General features: G+C 44.4%; 1 protein-coding gene across 7 annotated transcripts in view; it reads right to left on the reverse strand.

The window, feature by feature from the left end:
• Window positions 1-25,737, reverse strand: part of Adamts20 (ADAM metallopeptidase with thrombospondin type 1 motif, 20) — a 131,788-nt gene that overhangs the window by 44,230 nt on the left and 61,821 nt on the right. For 5 of the 7 annotated variants that reach the window (XR_005487344.2, XM_039080333.2, NM_001421315.1 and 2 more), the window contains 13 exons: window positions 24,077-24,172; window positions 20,988-21,154; window positions 20,726-20,855; window positions 15,190-15,316; window positions 12,412-12,622; window positions 12,098-12,262; window positions 11,520-11,684; window positions 10,452-10,571; window positions 7,562-7,669; window positions 6,684-6,848; window positions 6,293-6,583; window positions 5,261-5,422; window positions 3,402-3,575 (listed from right to left, as the gene is read on the reverse strand). Coding sequence is in view for 4 of the 7 variants with exons in the window: in XM_039080333.2 (XP_038936261.1) it covers window positions 3,402-3,575; window positions 5,261-5,422; window positions 6,293-6,583; window positions 6,684-6,848; window positions 7,562-7,669; window positions 10,452-10,571; window positions 11,520-11,684; window positions 12,098-12,262; window positions 12,412-12,622; window positions 15,190-15,316; window positions 20,726-20,855; window positions 20,988-21,154; window positions 24,077-24,172 (2,081 nt within the window). In the remaining 3 variants the exon portion in view is untranslated. Of the gene's footprint in view, window positions 1-3,401; window positions 3,576-5,260; window positions 5,423-6,292; window positions 6,584-6,683; window positions 6,849-7,561; window positions 7,670-10,451; window positions 10,572-11,519; window positions 11,685-12,097; window positions 12,263-12,411; window positions 12,623-15,189; window positions 15,317-20,725; window positions 20,856-20,987; window positions 21,155-24,076; window positions 24,173-25,737 lie in introns of those variants that run through there. The other 2 variants (XR_005487345.2, XR_005487346.2) reach the window with 2 other exon arrangements.

Below are 25,737 nucleotides of genomic sequence, written 5' to 3' on the forward strand. Positions count from 1 at the left end.
TAATAATAATAATAATGATGATGATAATGATGATGATGATGAAAATTATTACTATGGCAACAAATAACAAAACTTTAAGAACTCATTTCCAAATACTATGTTTTTTTCCAAATTTAAGAAAACAATTATTGTGGCTACTCTTATTGGTCTTTACAAAGTTGAAATAAACAACAGCGTTCAACAGCTTTCTGAACCTTTCCCCTTACTTACCTTGCTCCCACACAGCCACTGGCTTCAGGGGTGCCAGGCAGCTCTGAGCTGCCCCTAATGTCACCCAGAGTCACAGCTGCAGAGGTGACAGCCACTCCTCAGCTTTCACCAGACTTGTTAGACAAAACCCTTAATGTAGCAAGTTGTGGAGTCAAATGTGTGAGCTCAGACCACCAGGTCATTCCTGAAAGGCCTTGTGTAGCATGCATTCTACTTAGAAATTGAGTGGATTTTTCCCCACTATAATCCTGTGTTTCCCCAGAAACACTTTCAAGGAAAGCACCAGAGAGAACAGGTTTCAGAGGGAAAGTTTCACTTTAAAAAACCACTTTCTGAAGTTTTATAAGAGAAAGGCTCCCTGAAGAGCACCATCTCCTTATTCCCACTGTGCTGTTCTCCACCAGAATACACAGTATTTGCTCATCAAGCATGAGTTCATTCCACCTGGAGAAGGAAATCTTTCTAGGAAAATGCTTTCTGGGGAAATCTTTTGAGATGGTGGAGAAATACAAGGCAATATGTTGTAAAAAGCACTTTCCCCAATAGTTATGTGTGATGATTCTTTTAAAGATTATGCTGGTTACAAGCTAAGAATCTGTAGCTCTAAAATAATAATAAGCACCATCAAGTTTTATTCAGTGAGTGTAATCTATAAAAAGAAGACATGAACATTTCTAGTAGTTTTGTACTGACAGGTAAATGGTAAATCTTACATTCTTCCACTGCTATGTTAGTTTGTAAAAAGGGATTTCTAGAAAACTGTAGGAACTTACACAAACACTCAGTAAACTTAGGCAAACAGTCACTTTCAACAGTTAGCATTTTAATAAGAGACATCGACAGCCTGTTACTAAGACAAACAGCACCAAGGAGAGGAGCCATTCGTTCCAGCGTAAAGTTTGTCAGTTGCTTAAAACATTCAGGTACTGATGCAAGGGATGAAAACACAACATACACTTACATTATGCAAAGCGTAAAGACAGCATACAACACACATTGTATGTTAAGATACAGTCCATTTACATTGGCTAATACAATGATGCGGTTACTCAATTAACAAGCATGGGTTACAGTTCATTTATTCTTTCTGTTATTACAACACGAGATTTCCAAGAACATGAAGAAAATGCTAAGAATATTTTCAACCTCTTTTCTAAAATATTTTAATAATGATTTTATACACCATCTTTCTATTTTCCTTTACAGTGAAAAGATTTAAAGTTGTCATTTATTGGTGTGTACAGGCATACATTCCCTTAATTTTCTAACTGAATGGGCAGGGTCTATTGAAATTAATGTCAGTAATGAAAGAATACTAATCTAATCTTATCTGTTATAAGAGGTATTCTGAAATTGGCTAATATGTAGCAATAATGAAAGAGTCAAAATGTATATATATACACCTGGTTTTGATAACAAAACTTCAGATACCCTGAGTCCTTTTAATATAAAAGACTAATTGAAAAAATAAATATTCTTCATATAATAACAGAAATCCAGGTACTCTAATGATATATATATATATATATATATATATATATATATATATATATATATATATCTTTACACATGCAAATAAATAGGTTTGTAAAAATTCTGGCATAAACATTTATTGAGATTTTTTTTAAAAAAACACTTCATTTTCAAATTAACAAAACATATAAAAATATTACAGTCTTCCACTAGTGCAAAGATTGAATCACTCAATTAGCTGCTTTTGTAATAGTTGCCTAGCAGGCAGGGAAGATCTGTGCAATCCTCTCCTACTGTTGCTCTGTAACCTTGGGTATTGTTTTCCTGACCGATGTTGAAAAGCTTCTCACGCAGCACACTTATTATGCATGAACATATCACTGAACGCCAGGTCAGATATGTTCCAATACATACATAGACACATGCCAATACCAGGCTAGAGAAGTTTAGGACTGCGGAGTATTTAAAATCCCATGTGGAAGCTCATGTGGACCACCAACTCCTTCAGGACATGGCAATGCTGATGCCTGTAACTTGAAGTTAACTTCTGTCCTGGTCTTTAGACACACACTTCTGTCTATTAAGCCAAACAGGCATCAGCTAAATCTTCTAAGAAATGGCCCAATCATGGCCCATAGTCAGCTCTGCCACTGTGGTGTGGCGTCTGTCACCGACAGAAAGGAGCAGACAACTTCACTGAGCACCAATGAAGCTATGGAAATAGCCAGTGCGCTTATCCCTGATGAAAACCTAACTCGAATCATCACATTCAGGTATTTCAGTGCCTATTGGGAAGCAGAGAGGCGGGCGGAGGCTTAAAGCTCACGCACTGCTTCATGGGAAAACAGAACGAAGGAGCTCAGGAGCAAAGCCACTGGAACCAGGACTCCAGTCAGTGGCTAGGTTTCTCCCTCATGGGGACACAATGGCTCCGTTTATGAGTTTACTTATAAATAGATCACTGTCTCAGATCCAGATTTTATCTGAAAGGTAAGGTGATAAAATGCTAATTTTAATAGATTTGGATATTAATTATAATTCCAACCAGATATTTGAAAAGTATTAGAGAAAATATTTATTAGCACTATCTATGCGTCTTAACTATGATTCAAAACCTGGGAAAGTAAACTATTCCTAAACCACAGTCCGTCCACACAGTGGAGAGATAGGCATTCACAGTAAATGACTACGTAAGGCATGGCTCTCTATGATGCATTTGACTGTGAACAATTTACAGAAGCAAATGTCTTTGTCTTTACTGTTTTCACATTTCCAAACAAAAATGACTTAACAATGAGGAAGCAACCTTTAAAGGAGTGTTATTTGGTTTTAGATCAGTTATTGGCTAGGCACAGACAAAAGCCACATATAGTCATAAACTCGAGCAAGACACAGCCTTAATCTGCCATCATTGCAAGTGAAATGTTAACATTATGCACCAATCTGATTAACCAATAGGGAGCCCAGAGATGTAATCAAAGAGAGCATTTCCAATATTCAAAATTCACATATAAACATATAAAGCCATTACATACATGTGATTACAGTACTTGAATGAATTTTCCTGCTCAAATTATCGACTTTAATAAACACGTCAAGACAGCTGATGGTTGGCTCTCAGCAGCAATCGGACGCAAGAGAGCTGTGAATTTTCCCACTTTCAAAGAGGAAATTCAAGTATAAGGAACAGGGCCATAAGACCACTATAACTATCCTACCGATTTCCATGATCCCCGATACCAGGACACATCATCAGGGCAGGCGCGCAGGTGACATTGCATCATGCTAGGTGGCTTCGGCAGTTCGCAGCTGTGTTCTTGTGCCATTTGGCCATCGGGAAACTGACAGATCACAAATCTTGATTTTACCCCTGCGCCACAGGTCTGTGTGCACTGAAAATAAGAATAGCAAAGTTTATGCCCACTGATCTTCGAAGAAAACGTTACATTTCTTCCATTTTCTTCTTTTGAGACAAGGTCTCATGCAACCCAGGCTGACCTGGAATTCCCTATGTAGCTGAGGGTGACTTTGAACTTCTGACCCTCCTGCTCCTGCTCCCAGATGTGCAGCACACTCAGTTTATGTGGCCAAACGCACAGCTTTCCTGCATGCTAGGTAAGCACTCTGGCGACAGAGATGCATTCCTAGACTATAAGAAGATAATGTTCATTTAATCAATGTTTAAATGTTATTTGCAATGCTAGAGTTGCAAGTTGCTATGTGAGAGTATATTTTTAAAAGGAACTCGGCGCCTTTTTGTTGGTATCTCTTTGAAGAATGATTTCCAAATTACTTAGGAAGAGAAAGTATATGCTAAGGTCATTCTGAAAAAATAAACTAATGAGTAATGTATCTAAAAGCATTAACTCTTTTCTTCCTCTTTCCATCTCAAAGGCGGGGGAGGGTGTGGCTTGTCTTCAAAGTTAAAAGTTTCAGAAGTCATCCTTACATTTGTGGTGCTTGGGCACAAAGAACTACTTAGTTTATGTTAAAGATTGTCACAGGATATTCGAACCTGCTTCTAGTTAGAGTGCGGCTCAGTCCTTAGCACTCACCCGTCACCCTTCTGGCTGGAATACAGACACACACCCCCATAGTACAAACTTTAATCCCAACTAATGAAGGTAAAGTTAGTTTGTGGAAGGCAGCTCCCATGTTTGAAAGTGATGTCGGAGTGGCAATGAAAATGACGAATCACAGAAAGATAGAATATGCCCAACTGTCAAGAGAACAGAGAGGAAAAGGAAGCTACTTAAGGGAGAGACAGTACAGGAGGAAGAGAGGACCGCACAGGAATACAGTAGAGTTCATGGAGGGCACACAGTGCAGTAGAGTTGAGAGGGAGAGGAGAACAGCACAGAGGAAGGAGGAGATCGTTTTACTGGAGGAGTTTTAGAGACAGATTGAAGAGAGAATAAGCTAGACACAGATAAAAACAGAACAAGCAAGAGAATGAAAAGGAACGTGAAGATTAGAAAAGACTGCTAGAGTTAGTTTGAGTCCAAGCAGAGCAATTCAGAGGCTGAAAGAGAAGCCGGATTGAATCGGTCAGCTGGGAGAGGAGTTTTAAGTGAGAACAGCTGAGTTGAACTAGAGGAAGTGGAAGTTCACTCAGCAGCAAGTCTCAGAGGCTGCAAGCTTTCTGGGGCTAGATTAGATTGTACAGAGGGGAGAAGCTTCTGGGACTAGGCCTAGGTTAGCAGAAGGAGGCAGTAAACCTCAGATATGACAATTACTCCGGGAGAATAGAAGATACTTTTACAAAAGACGACTTGTCAAATGAATGGCGGGCATTAGAAAGCACAGATGTCGACCTGGTTTTCTGTACCTGCATCGACCTAATTTTCTAAGAAGTCTTTGAAAGACATTGGTAGCGCGTGCGCCTGTCGGCCTGCGCGTCAGGTCTTGTAAAATAAATGCTCTCTCACGAGTGACTATCCCACCAGAGTGCTTCTGCCAAAAGAAATTTTAAAAATATCCATTTCTACACAAAATAGTGAGATGAAATCATCCCACAGAGGCCGGAGGCACATGACTTTTATCTTCAAGGATGACGTCAGGAGATAGCATGACTTACTTCTCCCCAGTCCCCATAATTCCACTGCGGACAAGGTCCGGAGCCACAGTGCTTTGACTCTGGGGGCTTGGAGGTCGCCTCACAGGAAGTGGCGCTTCGCCCATCTTCGTCCTGGCAGACCACAGCCCTGTGCTGAAGACCGCCCGCGCAGCTTCTGGAGCACTGATGGGGACAGAACAGAAATACGCACCGCATGCTTGATACAGTGAGAAAGATGGCGCCGGCTCACCGCGGGGCGACACTCAACTCAATGCAAAGCAAGGTCAACAGTGAAATCTCCCTCCCGGAGCCACAGTTTTAATGAAGAAAACTGTCAAAACACTTGAATTTTACCAAGGGCTTCCTTAAAATCTGACCACGGTAGCACATGAATTTAATCCCAGCACATCGGGGACAGAGGGCAGAGGGCAGGGGGCAGAGGGCAGGAGGCACGGGGCACGGGGCACGGGGCAAGGGGCAAGGGGCACGGGACAGGCAGAGCTCTGTGAGTTCCAGGCCAACCTGGTCTGCATAACGAGCCCCTTTCTTAAAAATAAAGAAAAATTGTTGATGAAAAGATAATTTTTCACGCTTGCGTTAGAAAGTGATTCTTCACTCTCAAAAATACATGTTAAGTAGAAAGAAATTAGAGGGTTAAGGTCTCACTGGGAGGGTATTTAAAAGCAGACACCAGGCTACTTGCCCAGCATCCTCAGTCCTCCTACCAGCCTTCCACACAGCCTCTCAGTAAGTTTGTTTTCTTTCTCAAAAACTCGGAGTCTTACCTATTACAGGATTGATCTGGTTTGCCGGCCATGAACTCTAGTCAAGTGGCAGGCATTCAGGCTCCTTCCTCAGTAATCACTTTGCATTAGAGATTACCCTGAGGGCTTGTAATCTGCATCAAAATGCCTCAGCCTTGGAAGAACTGAGCTATTGACTTTTAGATAACATTTATATTTAAAGCATTTGATGTCATTACACCCATATCTGGGAAAGGACTTTACTATAACTCAGTTATAGAATTAATATAACTCAATAAAGACAGCTTACTGCTCCCCAAGGGCCTGTTCTCCACTGGTTTCCTCTGATTGACAGCTGGACCCCCTGATCTGGATTCTCTTCTGGTTTGTGAGTTAATGGAACATTTCTGCCTGGACCATGACTTGGCTGCTCAGAGGAGCTGGGAGAGCGGCTGTACGAGGGCGGGCAGGCCGCCAGGCGACATTCTTGTTCAGTCACAGGACGGCCTTCGGGGTCACAGTAACTCTCGTCCACCAGTTGGTGGTAGTTCACACATAGAACACGCCGAGTGGTTTTCCCATGTCCACAGGAGGCTGAACACTGATCAGAAAGTTAATCAACGTTACAATGGAATATACTCCATTAATATCAAATGCTACCTTTAAATTACCAGTGCCTGCTTTCTCGTGGGCATACTCACCGGTGACCAATCCCCTGCTTGCCACTCCCCACAAGGGCTGAAGCAGAGAGACACCTCAGCAGGTCGAGGCAAGTGGGCGCAATTCAACTCATCCGCTACTCCATCGTGGGCGTCACGGCAGCTCACGTACCGGGCCTGACTGCCTCTTCCACAGGACACGGAGCACTTTAAAAAGCCAAAGGACAGTGAGACGGGCCTGGGACCGCCCCCGCTCTTGGTACCTATAGCTGCTGTGTCTGAAAATACCAAGTTTTTTTATCCAGAGGAAGCATAAAAAAGAGGCAATATCATGCAGCATGACTTCTGAATCAAATACAGGTAAGGCAGTGGAACCCCCACCTTAGAGAATCGGTTTTACACAGCAGCTGTAATAATATGAATGAGCACAATATTTAAAGTATTTAGTCACATGTCAAAGTCAAAGGTAGATAACATTTTGTGTAAGAGCCTCTCATATAGATATTAAAAACAACTGTGAGCAACTTTGAAACAGGAGTCATCTGATCCCACAATTTAAAATCTGGGATTAAAGCAAACTGAAATGCTTCACACATGATAGCTCTCTTTAAAGGAACAAAACAGCACAGAAATGTCTGCAGTTGACAAAAGCGGAAGACCACATCTGTTTTTCGGCTCTCTGGACTACAGGCCTTCACTTCACAGATTAGAAAACATGCCCCAAAGATTCGCCTCCCTGCACAGAGACCTGGGCTCATGGAAAGGACAGCTATTTTGTCCTTCCAGCACCTACTTCTAAGCCCTGCAAATCCCCTGTACCATCAGATACCCGAGAAAGAATGCAGACATTAAAGCCAGCACAATGGAGCAACTGTCTCACATGTGCAAGGCCTCACAGAACAAATGTTGTTGTCACTTACTGGGGTCCAAGATCCATGGCGCCACTGTGCTGCCTTTCCCAGGGGAATGGCTGGTAAGGAGGTGGCCCCAACTTTTAGAATAGCCAGGCAAGGTGCAAATATACAATCCTGTTCAAGAAAAATAAACCTTATCAAATGCTATTAACTACCCGCTCTGACTTGTACTGGACCCTGGGCCTGGTTTCCCTTTTCACATTACAATCCAACAGTACTGCATGCTAAACTGTAAGTGGATGACCTAAAGGCTCTCACTTTCAGAGATACAAAGTGCTGGTAAGGGCTAATAGTGAACAGGAAGGAAGTGATAGTATTGGACAGGAAGAAAGTAATAATATCAGACAAGAAGGAAGTGATAATATTGGACAGGAAGGAAATAATAATATTGGACAGCAAGGAAGCGCTAGTACTGGACAGGAAAGAAGTTATAGTACTGGACAGGAAGGAATTGATAGTACTGGACAGGAAGGAAGTGATAGTACTGAACAGGAAGGAAGTGATAGTACTGAGTAGGAGGGAAATGATAGTACTGGATAGGAAGAAAGTGCTAGAACTGGGTAGGAAGGAAGTGATAGTATTGGACAGTAAGGAAGTGATAGTATTGGACAGGAAGGAAGTGACAATATTGGACAGGAAGGGACAATATTGGATAGGAAGGAAGTGATAGTACTGATAGGAAGGAAGTGATAGTCTTGGACAGGAAGGAAGTGATAGTATTGGACAGGAAGGAAGTGACAATATTGGACAGGAAGGGACAGTATTGGACAAGAAGGAAGTGATAGTACTGGGTAGGAAGGAAGTGATAATATTGGACAGGAAGGAAGTGATAGTCTTGGACAGGAAGGAAGTGATAGTTTTGGACAGGAAGGAAGTGATAGTACTGGGTAGGAAGGAAGTGATAATATTGGACAGGAAGGAAGTGATAGTACTGGGTAGGAAGGAAGTGATAATACTGGACAGGAAGGAAGTGATAATATTGGACAGGAAGGAAGTGATAATACTGGGCAGGAAGGAAGTGATAGCACTGGGCAGGAAGGAAGTGATAGCACTGGGCAGGAAGGAAGTGACAGTCTTGGACAGGAAGGAAGTGATAGTACTGGGTAGGAAGGAAGTGATAATACTGGGCAGGAGGGAAGTGATAGCACTGGGCAGGAAGGAAGTGATAGTCTTGGACAGGAAGGAAGTGATAGTACTGGGTAGGAAGGAAGTGATAGTCTTGGACAGGAAGGAAGTGATAGTACTGGGTAGGAAGGAAGTGATAATACTGGACAGGAAGGAAGTGATAGCACTGGGCAGGAAGGAAGTGATAGCACTGGGCAGGAAGGAAGTGATAGTCTTGGACAGGAAGGAAGTGATAGTACTGGGTAGGAAGGAAGTGATAATACTGGACAGGAAGGAAGTGATAGCACTGGGCAGGAAGGAAGTGATAGCACTGGGCAGGAAGGAAGTGATAGTCTTGGACAGGAAGGAAGTGATAGTACTGGGTAGGAAGGAAGTGATAATACTGGACAGGAAGGAAGTGATAGCACTGGGCAGGAAGGAAGTGATAGCACTGGGCAGGAAGGAAGTGATAGTCTTGGACAGGAAGGAAGTGATAGTACTGGGTAGGAAGGAAGTGATAATACTGGACAGGAAGGAAGTGATAGCACTGGGCAGGAAGGAAGTGATAGCACTGGGCAGGAAGGAAGTGATAGTCTTGGACAGGAAGGAAGTGATAGTACTGGGTAGGAAGGAAGTGATAATACTGGACAGGAAGGAAGTGATAGCACTGGGCAGGAAGGAAGTGATAGCACTGGGCAGGAAGGAAGTGATAGTCTTGGACAGGAAGGAAGTGATAGTACTGGGTAGGAAGGAAGTGATAATACTGGACAGGAAGGAAGTGATAATACTGGACAGGAAGGAAGTGATAGCACTGGGCAGGAAGGAAGTGATAGCACTGGGCAGGAAGGAAGTGATAGTCTTGGACAGGAAGGAAGTGATAGTACTGGGTAGGAAGGAAGTGATAATACTGGACAGGAAGGAAGTGATAGCACTGGGCAGGAAGGAAGTGATAGTCTTGGACAGGAAGGAAGTGATAGTACTGGGTAGGAAGGAAGTGATAATACTGGACAGGAAGGAAGTGATAGCACTGGGCAGGAAGGAAGTGATAGCACTGGGCAGGAAGGAAGTGATAGTCTTGGACAGGAAGGAAGTGATAGTACTGGGTAGGAAGGAAGTGATAATACTGGACAGGAAGGAAGTGATAGCACTGGACAGGAAGGAAGTGATAGTCTTGGACAGGAAGGAAGTGATAGTACTGGGTAGGAAGGAAGTGATAATACTGGACAGGAAGGAAGTGATAATACTGGACAGGAAGGAAGTGATAGTCTTGGACAGGAAGGAAGTGATAGTACTGGGTAGGAAGGAAGTGATAGTACTGGACAGGAAGGAAGTGATAGCACTGGGCAGGAAGGCGACATTCCAATGTCTGTCACCATTCCATCTTACCACTGAAAGCGTAAAGCCCTTCAAAACAGCCCTAATACGGAACATTCTGAAGGAATTCAGGGAAGTATCGTGAAAAGAACAAACACTTCCCGGAGCTCACCCGATTCACAGTGGCAGACACTGCCAAAGAATGCGAATATACGAGTACAATGAACCTCACGGAGCAGATAGGAGAGCCTTAGAATGACACAATCTGTGTTTCAGAAAGCGCTTTGAGGTGTAGATGATAACGACACATATATAACTATGTGTATAGTTATATATAGCTTTATATATATAGTTTCATATATAGTTATACACACATACATACACACACATATAAGTGTACATGTATATATGTATTACTATCGATAGCCCTTCTGTTTCATAAGCATTTCTTCTTCTGATCCATAGAGACCTCCTTTACCTGTCTGTCACTTGGCCGGCTGGCTCTGGGGCATTCTCTGTCATCTAGCACGGTGCCAAGTATCTCACTGACGCACTTAACAGCACGCACCTGGTATCCGTGTCCACAGGTGACCGTGCACTGCAAGGAAACCAGTTTTCAAGGGTTACACAAATCACGGTTTTGGATAGTTACCTGTGTACTTTCCCAAGCTGTCTTGACCAACCTTGGTGTCAGGTGACACCTGTCGTCAGTAGATTGGCATGCGTATCTGTTCAAATTTATTGTGCAGACATTACCCCAACACCCACCGCAGTTCACCGAATGTACTACAACTAGTGTGTTGTTAAAGCTGCCAGGTTAAGAGGTTAATAGAGTCCTGCCTTGCTAGGTCTAATGTATTCAGTAAAGTTCCTTCTCTAGAAAGAAATGTGTATTTACTTAAAGGAATGAGAGGAGCCTTCTGTCAGCCACGGCGGCCTCCATGGGACACTGAACTTCCCTACCTCACCCGGCCTGACCACCCTTCACCCCGGGGCCTCAGGCAAGACTCCTAAGCACAGTAAGGACAAAGTAAGCACAGACACGGGACAAAGGTTAGTGTCTGTTGGGACTGATGGAAGCCGATGTTTTCAGGCGTCCTGGTGAAAGGAAATCCAGAAGCAAAGCTCAGTGGTAAGTATGGCAAACCTATGCCGAATGCCAAAACTCTACTGATTAGGGTCTACATTTCAGTTGTGCATTTTTCAAATATTAATATTAATGTGTGTGTGTGTGTGTGTGTGTGTGTGTGTGTGTGTGTGTGTGTGAAGTACATATGCCACTGTACTTATGTGGATGCTGGACAGCTTGGTAGAGTCAGTTTTCCCCCTTCCACCTTATGAGAGTTCCCGAGATCAAACGCAGAATTTCAGGCTTTTGCAGCAAGTTCCTTGCCCACGGAACAATCTTACCAGCCCCTAGGATGTATTTCTAAGTGACACCGAGTGATATTTCACCGTCTCCCGTCAGGAGAGAGTTAATTATTACAGTTTTCCAGCCATCCTCTACAGAAGCAGAGAAGCAGAGAAGCCCCGGTCATGTACTCACAGAACCCCACGGTCCCACATGCCAAGAAGCGCACGCACGGAGCTCACAGGGTCCCAGCGACTCAGGCTTGGTACTGGCATCGCAGAAGTCATCCCCCACGGGGTCTTCGCTCCGCTGGCACCAAACCTGCCTCTGCTTCATTCCCTTTCCGCACGTGACAGGACACTGAGATGCGAACACGGTCGCATTACAAAGTGCCACAACGATCCGACCCGCTAGCCCTCCACTCCCCTAGAGACACTCGCTGGATAAAACCAGCCGCTCCTGACATCTGCTGCCCAGGTCCCTTTAACTACCTGTCTGTTCTAGAAACAAAGATCCAAAGCTAACCATTGGAGAAGTGTGCGACCCACGATGCGACCGTACTCCTGCCTTTTTATGAAGGCGCTGATAAACTAAATACCAGTAAGCCTTACGGTGGCCTGATCATGATAAACAGCCCCAGAACTAGACAGTTCTATGTTTTTTTCTTTTACTGCTTTTCTGATAAACACATTCGGAGCTTACAGTCCCGGGCTGTAAGTTCCAGCAGCATGACACTCTATAGCGGTTTTTCTGAGCCACGTGTTTAATGTTACCTCACTCCACTCACTAGTTGCCCAGCCGGGACACGGAAAGTCATTGCAGTTCCCCAGCACCACCCGAGGGAGCTCCTGACACTCTCGTTCAGCAAGGCGGTGGCCAAAGCCGTTTACACAGTAGGACTCTCGAGTCTTCTCACCGCCGCCACAACTCCTAGAACACTAATTGAAAACAAAAACCAAAAAACAAAACCAGTGACTTAAAAACTAAGAAAAATCAAAATTTTAACAATAATACATCTTAGAGAACCAGAAACATTTTATTGGTGAAAGGGAAGGCACTTTTTTTAGAGTGTCACTTTGTATTTTACCTGGGACCACTCTGAATAATGCCACCTTGTTAAAACACAGCTGCCATGACAGGGCTCTCGGTTGGGAGGTTTGAGCTGGTCACCACAGTACTGGTCTCCCACTGGGACAGTCTGTCCTTTATGAACGGAGTACTTCATGCAGTGAACGTCTAGGGTCCTGTATCCTTGGCCACACTGGGATGAGCAGTCACTTTTCCCCGTGATGTGCCACCTAGAGAGGGGATGTCAGTACAGTTAGGAATGGCACTTGTGAATATTCATTTAAATTAAATTTAGAGGCTTGGGCATATGATTTAAGTTTTTAATTTTTTAAGAGTTTGGGGATAATACATTAGAACTTATTTTATAGATCACTGAATTAGGGATGAAAAGTTCTTTTATTGGACCTTGTTGTATTGCCTGAAGGAGATCTGGCCTCCCGCTACCAGAGGGCTGGCTGTGAACCGGGGACAAGGGATCCTGCCACAGAATGCCAGGAGCCTGGCTCGGTGCTCTGAGGATCGTGAACAGAAACTTCCTTTTCCGTTATTGTTCAAAAGAAAGCTGAATAAGCCGCGAATACTGCTTCCCTTTAAATAAAACTCACATTCCCTCCTTCAGCTTTGAGAATTTTAAAATAAAATCGCATTGAACTCAATGTCCATGCTGAGTTCCCATGCAAAGACTTACCTTGGTTTATAATCATTTTCACAACAAGGTGGCCTCCTTTGCACCTGGGAGGCCAAGATAGGGGGTTTATAAGTTCAGGGACAGCCTGGGCTAATGGTGAGACAGTGTTTGTTGGGTTTTAGCTTTTTTGGTTGTGAGCCTAGCCTTTAACGGCTGAGCCATCTCTCCAGCCTGATTTTAGCTTTTTTGTTTGTTTGGTTTTTGTTTTGCTTTGACCCGAGTCTGCTGTCCCAAACAGCAGTTTAGTAGCGTCCGTATGATCAGGAGGCTGCTGGATCAACGAGGACGCTGTGTCGCCTTCATCTGTGTAACAGGAGACTGTGTCTAAGTGTGTAGTCACTGATCTGTAGCCACGAGTGTGACTTGGGGGCAGCTCAGCCCTAGGTGACGGGACTTCAGCAGGGGGTTCTGTGTAGCACGCACACTGTCTTTCCAGAGCTTGGAAAACTGGTTGAGCAGTGTAGTCAGTATTGACTCAACCCAGAAGAAATGGCCCCAGGGTGCGCTTTCAGATGTAATCAGCTTATGAACTGCCTTTATGTATTGATAGAGAGTGCACAGAAAGATAAAATAAGTAAGTCATCTCCCGTGGATTAAACTTTGTTCCATGAAATAAAGAAAAACTCTTGTGTAAAAAATGACACTCAAAGAGACTGGGTTCCAATTTTTTAAACATGTGTATATATATATATATTATATATGTGTGTGTGTGTGTGTGTGTGTGTGTGTGTGTGTGTGTGTGTGATCTTACCATCTTCCAAATGAAATCATGGTTGCACTAAACCTATGTAAACGCTGTGCATGTTGGTCTCAGACTAACGGCTCATGGCAACTTTGGAGATGTGCCTTAGACCTGCAAACTCCCTTGAGAACATCTAACTTTAATCACGATAGACTTAAGACTCCACAGGATACACTGACTCCCAGTCAGACTCCTCAGACTCCTCCTCTGCAAACCCCAGGCCAAACCTTGGTATATGAACAGGGGCGCTCTGGGAATCTTACAGCAGTCGATAAAATGCAGCCTTTGGGAGCTGGCTAGAAATACTTGTGGCTAGAAATAGTTTTCTTATGATGTATATCACAACCTCAGGTTAATTCCTGTGTTTGCTGTCTAGAAATATGTGTAAAAAGAACACTGTCCGCTAAGTGAAAGTGGTAGCTTTAGCCGAATGCTCCCCATTGTGCCTAGCATACCCCTGTATACTAAAGCCTGGGGATGGGCCTCCTTCCTCTGAAGGACTCTGCTGTGCTCCATGTAACTTCAGGAGCCATTTCTACAAGGCTTTTCCTCTGTGCCTTCACCCAATGCCAGAGTATTTCCAAATTCTCACTCTTCATGCGTGAAAAGAGAGGTTTGGGCTACCTCTTAATATTAAATATAGCCTGGTGCAGGGTAATTTCTTTAATTGGAATATGAGGTTATGGGTTTTTTTTTTTGTTTTTGTTTTTAGCTCACAACAGTCTATTCACCAGGCCCGCACACAGGCAGCCTCACACAGAAACACCTGCGAAATTCAGAATTTGGTTTAGAAGTGTCAACTTCGCTTTGCCCAGGAGTATTAATATATTAACCCAATTCTAATATATCAGGGAACTCAATCTGTGCTCTCTTATCCTCAAACATTACATGTTGACGGGGTCTTAATCACAGGTGGGGTTATACAACCACGCTACATGAACCTACTGTGCCAACACTTTTTTTTTTTTTTGGTTCTTTTTTTCGGAGCTGGGGACCGAACCCAGGGCCTTGTGCTTCCTAGGCAAGCGCTCTACCACTGAGCTAAATCCCCAACCCTCTGTGCCAGCTCTTTAAACCATGGGTTTTCAGATTATAGCTTATCTGGGTTCACTTTACAGAATAAACCGTTTCCATGTTGCACACAGTATGACTACATACTGGTATTTGGCAAATACAATTAACTCGAAAGTCACATGAGTTACTAAGCAGGGGCATGAGGTAGTGATCCTGGGTGTTATAAATGACAGGGCAGAGGACAGGGATGAACTGGCTGCTGGCTGCACTCGAGGCACTGTGCTGGATGTCCTATCTAGCAATTAGCGCGTCACCGCTGCAACGGGCTACATCACGGAGGACTTCTCTCTTACCTGAGTTCACAGTCCGTATTGCACCTTTCAGTCACAAACAGTGGCAGCGGTAAGTGGCTACAACTTTGGTCAGATACGACCGCACGGTCACTCTTACGAATGCAGGCAATTTTTCTTCTATGAAGACCTTGGCCGGAGTGGAACGGAAATTAAAAATTAAAGAGAAATTTATGTAAGTAGATGTTCCGTAATAACAAAAACCAGCACAAATGACTCAGCCAGGAAAGCGGAACTTTTCGAGATTATTTGCAGGTTAATAGCACATTAATTAGTCTTGTCAGGAGTAACTTTCCATAACCTGAATCCTCAATGACCAGGCAGTGGGGTTGGGGGTAGGCGCTTGCTTAGAGAGGACCCCAAAAGGAAAATGGGTGGCTGTGGAGTTAAATCCTTCCTTTCCACAACAGCAGGGCAAGCATGGAAGTCACGCTACTACTAGATTGTTGTCCCCACGGATTACTTTCTGTGCTGTTACAGTGTTATGACAACTTCCATGTCAGGGGGAATGACACTTATGTGACACTTATTATGACACTGACGGGCAGGCATACAGCCTTAGGACAACAACCCCTTGTCCTTTCCCTCAGACCAGCACTGTCCGTATAGGGTTGACCTTTCAGACAGGAACCATGAATGGCAAAGGAAATGCCGAGATTAGCAGTTCCACAGGTTGCAGGGGACAGAATGGGAGGGTGACGCATGGGCTTTGTAGGGGCTGTGAAAGTCCTCAGTGTGACACTGGAAGGTGGAAACACATTGCCATTCACTTGTCAAAACCCGCAGAAATCACACCATGGCGATGAAGGACTCTAATGTAAAGGACAGGTCCCTTCAAGAGTCAGAACTAATCTGTAGGTTACACACACACACACACACACACACACACACACGCGCGCGCACGCACACACACGCGCCACACATACACATACACACACATACACACACATACACACACATACACACACATACACACACATACACACGTGACACACACATACACACACGTGACACACACACATACACACACGTGACACACACATGCACACACACATGCACACACACGCGCACACACACGCACACACACGTGACACACACACATGCACACACACATATACACACACGTGCACACACAGGTGACACACATACGTGACACACACACGTGACACACACACATGCACACACACGCGCACACACGTGACACACACATGCACACACACGCACACACACGTGACACATACACATGCACACACACATACACACACATGCACACACACGTGACACACACATGCACACACACATATACACACACGCACACACACGTGACACACACATGCACACACACATGCACACACACGCACACACACGTGACACACACATGCACACACATACACACACACGCACACACACGTGACACACACATGCACACACACATACACACATGCACACACACACGCATGCACACACACGTGACACACACACATGCACACACACATACACACATACACACACACACACACACACACACACACACACACGTCAATGAATGCAAGCGCCCTTGGTGGAACAGCAGGGAGGAAGAGGGGTGGGACAGATGGGGGAAGTTGGGACTATTCGGCTCTTCTGTACTTCCACTGTTTGCTAGGACAACAGCAGCTCTGAAAGTAATGTCTGGCTTTGTTTCCAGGGCGGAGAAAGACACAGCAATGAACCCCAAAACGTAGTCTGATCAGCGAAGGCCTCGGCTCACCCCACGGCTCCCCCCACAGCTCACCCCACAGAGACTGGGCAGCTGTCTCTCTTCAGGCCAGTCAGGGCCAGAGCACCCTGAATCTGCATCCTCTTCAGGAGTCAAAGCACTCAGTGACAGGATCAAGTTTCTGTTTGGTGAAGGTCCGGCTTTGTACTGGCACTTGACTAAACAGGAACACGTGTTTACCTCAGATCTACTCTAAGCCCTCTTTAAAATAAATGTAAATGGCTTTGAAAAGGCACATGCGTAAATGAGCAAAAGAAAACAAAGAAAGGAAATGAAGCCGAAGAGAAGAGGGAGCTGTGAAGATGAAAAGGAATGGTAAATGCCACAGGAGGAAGAAGCCCAACCTTGTGAAGGCAGGAGGGATAGGTACCAAAAATCAAAGAACGGCTTAAAACTCAGACTTCGAGGACAGCTAAACTACAACTACTCCGGCCACCAAGAGCAGACTGTGAGCCACTGCAAATGCCATTTTGCACTTTCTGTAATTGAAGTAAGACATAAAATGATACTAGCAAAATTAACTTCATTGGCTCTTACATTTAACCCCAGGTGCATTACATTTGATTATTTCAAAATATTGATAAAAAACTATTAAAAATATTTAGCTTTCTTTTCATTTTAATCTTCCAAGTCTAGTGGGTGGCTCACACATGAAAACAGACTGGTCAGGGATGGCCGGAGGCTGACGTACTAGACAGAACAGCGATAGAAAAGGAAACACATAGCATGGGAAGGAAGGGTCACATGGGACAGAACACATTGACTAAGGAAGACGCTGCTGTCACACAGAGGTGACATCCCAGCTCCCTGCCCTCTCTATGCCCACTGCATCCAGAACAGTTCCACTTTCCCCACCATGACCAATGGACAACAGGAGATTTTCTTCTCTCAGGGCACTTTTCCCAAAAGCAAATGATCACCTGACTTTAGGGTCTTCTCCTAGTCGCTCACATGATTCCAAAAGCAGTTTTGTTTCTTACATATTAAAAAGCATTAACAGGGACGTCAGGGAGCCTCTGACACAAGAGATAAGAAGAACCAAACGAGCAGGAAACAGGCTACAGCTACTAACCGAGGAGCTCAGAGATGGGAGATTGTTAAAAAGCTTCAATTTAAGACAAATGCTAGGAAGGCAAAAGACTAGTGTGAGAAAATCATCATCATCATCAAAAAAAAAAAAAAAAGATCCAAGAAGAATCTGTTTCTAAAAGAACTGTTCGTAAAAATTCACAGGAAAAAAAGGTGAGAAAGAACAGAACATTAAGGGAGCCGTGTAGGCAGCTGAGGAAACACCAAGGAGATGTGTGCTATTGTCAAGGACCAATGACCGAGAGTCCTGGAAATTGGCAAAGACTTCCTATGGTTCACGGCAGACGCTGACAGAGTGGACAGGTAACGTGGATGGCAGCTTCCTTTCACCCAAACTTTTACATCCTGAGATGGCTTCACCACAGAGACATCCCCCAGAGACTAAGGACCCCTCACAGTAAACATGTTGAGGTGCCCGGGTTGATGAACAGGAGGCATAGCTCTGTCGGGCTGGCATGGTTCTATCCAATCCCGGTCTTTCTGTGCATATGCCTCTGTCCATTCTTTCCTCACTTCCCTGTTTTCCCCCAGGCCCCAAGCCATGCAGGACAGAGCAGAGCATCCATTCTCTGACACCATCGGAACACAGGAGAGGATCCAGAAAGCTTTAAGGGTGGAGAATGCCCCGTACAAGGCCAGGGAAGTAGAGAGTGAGCAGAAGATGAAGCTAAAGGGCAAGACCTCCATGTGTCTGAAGACAAGTTGTCTGTCTAGAATTCACACCATTAAGTTAAAGAATCCGCCAAGCATTTCAGAAACGGTCAGACCCACCCCCAATTCCCTTTCCTTCTCCAAAACATACTGTGGTCTGTGTCCCCTAACAAGGGAGGTATTATAAAAGAGGTTTTGCGAGATTAAAGAAATACTGAAGAGAATCCCCAGGTTAATATTGAAGGAAGGGTGTCTAAAGGAAATAATTACATAGGTAGACTAAATATGACATTCAGGAGCAGGCGAGCAAAGAGGGAGATTGCAAAGAGAGAGAGGAAAAAAATACCTAAAAATAATGTAAGAAAATTCTAAGACAAAAACATGTACAGATGTTCCAGAGTCTTGACTATGAGTTACTTTCAGATCCCAGAAAACTACGTAACAAGCCACAGAGCTGCGCAGAGCAGAGAATCCGACCACAGTATTCGGTGGCCTAGGAATTAGTACTTCGTTTTCCTGCTCATCACCTCTCAGAAGCGATGCGTGAGGCATCCACTGTATACAAGAGTCTTCCTTCGCCTGTTGCTTGATATGTCCCACGTCCACAACAACACACCTTACGTCTGCTTACACATGCAGCGCAGGATGGCTGCTCCCACCTCTCTGAACTCCACTTGTCTTCTGCAAAGTTCACCCGAGGCCTCTTGGTCAGAATGAGCACCTGAACTTCCCCAGTGCACCGACTAGACTTCCTGTCAACTTGGCACAAGCTAGAGTCGTTGAGAGAGGGAAACTCAACTGAGAAAGCGCTTCATGAGACTGGCCGGTAGGCAAGCCTGCGGGACACATTCCTGATTAATGACTGAATTTGGAAGCCGCAGCCCATTGTGGGTGGTGCCCCCCCCCAAGTAGCTTTGGGCCATGATGTTTGATCACAGAATAGAAACCCTAAGCCACCCAGCACTGGCAGTGCCCTGATTCGACTCTAGCAATGATGTTGGTCAATCTTGTGTCACCTACTGTGTCCGTTTTGAGAGCCTACCCCACACGATGACAGAATAACATTTCCTGTGACCATCATGAACAGCTCTGCCCCCAATGGCAAAGGACAGCGGCAGTGTCTTTCCCTGGAGAACGCCACTGCTCCTGTGGCACCTGGCAGGTGCGAGGCTTAGATAATCCTCATCACCCAGGGCCACCCACCGCCTCTGGCCACACCTACCCTTCCTCATCTGCACACTGTTCTGAGCGTCCTTCTCTCTAAAACACTGCTCCCTCCACCCCATGCTCTATTCTACACAAGATGTTTACCTCAGCTTCTATACTCCACAACTTCCTCTACCTTTTCTGGGGAATCTCCACGAATAACCATGGCACTGCGTGTGCACGATGATATCTATTTATGTGCAGGCTATATTGAATATAAAATTTGGCTCTTCACAATAACCTGAATCAAAAATGGCCCCTCGATAAACATTGTGGTTACGGAAACACAGCATTATATCATAAACACCCATGATTACAGACCACACCGTGGCTCCACTCTTCCCGTTTTCCCATCTGCTGTCCACCTTCCTGCTTTGCCCCTTTCCTCTCTGATCCTTCCAGTCTTTCACATCACAATACAGATGTGATTTTTGTCACCGTCCAAGGAAGAGAAATAAAGCTAATGCTTGACATTGCAACAGTAAAGATGAATGGGGTCCTAAGAAAAAGTGTGTGGTGGGGAATGACTTGGGGGTGGTGGTGGTACTAACCTGAAAACCTAGAGGAAAAGGAGAGACAGAGAGAGAGAGAGAGAGAGAGAGAGAGAGAGAGAGAGAGAGAGAGAGAGAGAGAGATTGATTGAAGGGTGCTGAGAACAGTAGGGTTGATGGGATAGCTAGCCACAAGAAAGAGAAAGACCGAGAAGAGGGGGTGCAGACAGGGCACTTTGCGTGCCCGTGTGCTCCATGTGTCTCATTAGCCAGCCAGACTTAAGAGAAATCCAAATAATACCAGCATGCATCAACTTAGGGCTCTTATATAAGGCCAGGGTACCTTGGCACATTTTGGTACAGTCTTGCCACGGCCCATACGGATCCCAGGAGAACAGATTACTCCTCTCCTCAATGGGGATGTTGAAGATATAGTGCACGTCAGGGTTGTATAAATTACCCACACACAACACCTCAATAAAATACAGAGGAACACACAATTAATTTACAAAAGATACACTCGTAAGACATTGCTTTTATAACTCATGATTTAACGCTAGTCTACTGGTGAGACTGCAGCTGTGTCTCGCCGCTGCCTACGTTACCTGCAGAACAAGCTCCGCTTCCAGCCGGTCCGTGCTATTGATCCTTTCAATGGAGTTGTTGGACCCACTGTACTCGAAAACAGCGCCCTGGATGTTGATCTCTTTCTTTGCCATACTTACAACAAAGTTTCCATTCAGAAGGAAGTTCCCTTGAGTGTCAGACAGTGCTGTAAAGCAAGAGAGGGCAGCTCGTGAGTCAGGGAACAGACAGGATGGGAGTAACTGTCTTCCCTTTCAAATTCAAACTCTCTTCTGAATCTAAAGAAAGCTGATACAAAATGGATGCTGAGGAAACAAACTGCACTCCCTAATCTGCAAGTTAGAAGACGTGCACACAGCAGCCATGTATATTAAGACAGGGTCACCCTACCCTGCTGTATCCCAGATCCTCCTCAGAGCCAGGAAACAGGAAGGACACACAGGAAGGGGAGAAACTGGACGAACCAGAGCGCCCCCATACAGGGCACCCAACGAATCCCTCACCAATGCGGAAAGCAAGACCAGTCCATCTGCATCCCGTTTATGCTTAATTCGGAACAAATGTGCAAAGCCTTAACGTTTTAAAGTCAAATTTTAAAATTAGGTTAGCCCTTGACAATGTCATACATGGGTGCAATGCATTCTGGTTACTCTTCTCACCCCTCTCCCACTGCTCTCTACTAATCCTGTCTCCTGCCTGACTCAGGACTCTTGGTTTGGTTTTGTGGCCCATTTAGTTTAACCAGGGCCATCTGTGTGACCACTGGATCGGGATCAGAACAACATAAAACGCTAGCGGTGTGCCTGATCCCCACAGAAATGTCCATGGTTGTTCCCAAGAAGTTGTTGATCACCAGTGATACGTGTGATTACTTCCAAAATAATATCTTCCTTTCATAGACCCTTCTTATCCTCAGAAGGAATCAATACAAACCCCGGTGATCAGTATCATCGACTTGACCGTATCTAGAATCGCCTCGAAGGCAGGCTTCCTGAGAGGGACCATCTGAATTAGGTGAGTGACTAGCTATGCCAGTGAAGGGTCATCTTGATTAGGCTTACTGAGGTTAGAATTCCCTCACATTAAGTAGCACCGTTCCAGGCTCGGGCCCAGTCTGTATAGAAGAGAATGCTAGGTGACCACAGGCAGCCACCATTCTCTGCCTTCTGACTGTGGCGGGCCACCAGCTGCCTTTCACTGCTGTTACCCTAATCTCTCTGTGTTGGATACACTGGTATACAATGACAAAGCATGCCCTTTTACCTTAAATTTCTTTTGTCAGGGTATTTCAGCACAGCAACAGGAAAAGTGGCCTGAACTCTTGTCGTACAGGCACGTGTGTGTGTGTGTGTGTGTGTGTGTGTGTGTGTGTGTGTGTGTGTATGTGTGTGTGTTTATGTATGTATGTATGTATATAATTTGCTATATTTAAATACAGAGTTGCATGGAGTCCACAGCCGTGTGGTAGTGAGGGGACCGTTCAAGGCACTGGCATTCACTGCTGGTTGTTCTCACACGAGCCTCTGCGTCAGTCCCTACCAACGCATGGGAGCTGAGAAGTCTCTAACAGGCAATTATCCACAATAAAATCCAGAAAGTCTCTGTGGAAGTATATGAATCATTGACTATCATAGCCTACTGACTTTTACTTCTCAACGTTCTGGAGCATTCTGTATTTTATAGTGATAAAACCTTATATTAACCAAGTGCTTCTCTCCTGATTTTTACTTGTGTCAATTCAGCAGGACCTGGAAAATATGTAGTTGCCATCCTGGGAACTTTACCCGCAGGACACAAGCTACTGATACTGACAGTTGAAACAACTTTACAGATGACACTAAAGAACAAAGAAACTCCTCTGCCTGAGGAGGAGAACTTTACCTAACATCCACAGGCCTACTGAAGGGACTTTGGGTGACATAAAATTCTCAAACAATAAACTCTTTAAAAACACTTCCAGTGAGCTGTGAGCTTATTTTTGTGAATAAGTTAGACTGAAGTTTTCATGATACTCTGTGAGCTCACTTATATGGTAGATACCTTGCTAGAAAATGTCTAATTTTTAAACTTGGGAAGAACCCACAGACTATTCCCAGGAAAATGTGGCCAGGTTAATTGTTTACCTACATTTTGGTAGCACACATCTCTGGCTGCATACCAAGGCGATATATTTAAATAAGAGAAATTAACGTCAACCAGATATGCTAGGACAAAAAGCAGGACATTTGCGTGCATCCAGTTCTCTGGGACATGTCTTGTATTCATTGCGATAGAAGTGACACAGCATGTCGTTGCCCAGTGAGTAGCTCAGCTGGGAATGTGAGTCACACATACCCAACTCTTCTGCAGAGAGGGCCAGCTGATTCATTACCGCAAGAGTCTAAACTTTCACGCCAAAGAAATCCTGCACCTGCTGAAGGGCTAGCCCTGAGCACTTGACTCTGTAAGGCTACCTACGCTCTCTGAAATAAGCTGTTCACAAGAAAGTCACATTGCTGGTGGTAAGTATGAGTTACGTGGGCTGATATTTCAAACTTACTAACTGGAGGCAGACAAGGTGCCTTATCAGCTGTACATCACCCCCTTCTCAGGGGCGAGGAGCTAGATAATTCAGGAATTGACTCATTCTGAGAAGAAAACCCCTATAAACACCCTCTCATATTTCTAGTTAAGCAAAATTCTCCAAATCTGAAAGATGTTCTTTAAAAAAAAACAAAACAGGAAACAAAACTGTGTTTACACAGTAGAAATACACAATGACCATATTCAGTATATCTCAAAATATAAACTTAGTTTCTTATAGAGGAAATGCAAGTAAAACTGTATTTAAGTACTTTTGCTACATGGTAAAAACACGTTTCAGGATAGCCAAAGGGTGAGCATTAGAGAGAAGAGAAATTTATTCCAAATATACTTGCAACTTTACTGATTAAAAGATACAACAATGAAAAAACTAAATTTTTTCTGATACTTCTGTTTTCTTCCTGAAAGGACACATTGTGTGGAGCTTAAATATATTTTGTGTAGACAGAGCTTCCTCAGTCACAGACGTCCAAGAAATTGCACACAAGCCACACGTACAACTCCGTTGCTTACGACGTATGCTCACCGAGATAGTTGTCATCTTCTGGTCTTCCAGAATAGCTGTGCTGGAGAATTTCAATGTTTGTAGCCCCTGCAGGGATCTTTACAACGACATTGTAACCTGCAAAATAGTTTTGCAAGCATAAAATTTCACAAAACTACAAAGGTATTTCTTTGCCCCTCTTAACACCAGTCTGCAGGGTGAACCCCCCCCCAAAAGTATTACTATTACACAAAACTCAGATTTCAATCAAGTATCACCACCCAGTAGCTCCAGGATGGCATGGCACAGTCACACATAGCATTTCCTTCTTGCCTTTTACACGAGGTTAAGTGGGTTTTCCCATCTGAAACTCACCCTAACACACCATGCAAGGCTGTGATGGGGGTAACTGCCCCAAATACACAGACTTGAAGATTAGGTTGCTTCTTACGGTTTTGTTTTTATGTGTGTGTGTGTGTGTGTGTGTGTGTGTGTGTGTGTGTGTGTGTGTCAGGGGGGGTTGAGGGGAGATCCCTGCAATGACCAGAAGAGGATCGCCGATATCTGGAGCTGGAGTCAAGGACTTGTGAACCACGTGATGTGGGCGCTGGGAATTGAACCAGGTCCTCTGCAAAAGCAGCAAATGCTGCTTCCGTGCTGTCTTTCCAGCTCCAAACTTGAGATTCTTAAAGCTCAACATTTCCATTTTGTTTGTTTGTTTGTTTGTTTTTCTACTTCTGTAATTCTGTGTGTGTAACAGAATGTTTACCTCAGGCCAACGCGCTCACAATCGAGATTTCAAATGCACTCACAAAAACCTAGGGCTGTCAGGGCCACTGACGTGGTTGGTGTGTTGGTGGAGACCAAATAGCCACACATTTTACTATCGAGGAAATAATAAAATTAAAGTTTTTTTTCTTAAGATTTGAGTTTGTACCTCAAACAAGAATCCTCACATTTACAGCCAAGTTTTACATTACTTGTAAAAGTCTACCAACATCTGTTACTAGAAAAGTAACGAAAGGTTATTGGAGTGGAATGAAAACAGCATCTCTAGTTCACTGGACAAAATTCTGTAATATCATCACTGCCTGAAGAGGAAACGCCATGGAAAACACACGGTAAACAAGAGAACAGGAACCTTTCCTGGCACTGAAATACTCACATAGCCGGCTGAACCCCCCAGGGGAAGCACGGAACGCCACGTGCTCCAGAGATAACACTGCGGCCTACTCCTTGTCATTTAAAAACTGATTCCCTCAATTTAGTATTCGAATAGGAGCTGTAGTTTTTCTTATGCCTTAAATTGGAAAATACTGTGCCTTGGTTACAGTCATTTAAAGATGACACTGCCAGGGGACCTGTAGGCCTTCACAGCCAGTTGACTTACCTCTTAAAGGTGTCACAACTTAGGCATAAAGATAAGCCCTTGACTGCTCTGTGTGTCCCGTGAGTTATAACCTCCAAGGTTAACTTCAACCCAGGCAACTCTCTGTAAGGACTTCTTCCACTCCTCAGTGCACTAGGAAAGTGCCAGGATGACGGCAGCCACCAGGGGGCAGATGTGCTAAATGTTATCCCCACCCTGCAATTGATTTGCAGCTGGCTTCCCGTTTGTGTGGGACCTATTAATCAACGCATAATTTACAAAAGGTTAAGCACTCAGCTCTAATCTAATGTGAGTGGTTTGTAACGGGAAACGT

This window comes from Rattus norvegicus, chromosome 7 (assembly GCF_036323735.1).
Source record: "Rattus norvegicus strain BN/NHsdMcwi chromosome 7, GRCr8, whole genome shotgun sequence".
NCBI lineage: Eukaryota > Metazoa > Chordata > Mammalia > Rodentia > Muridae > Rattus > Rattus norvegicus.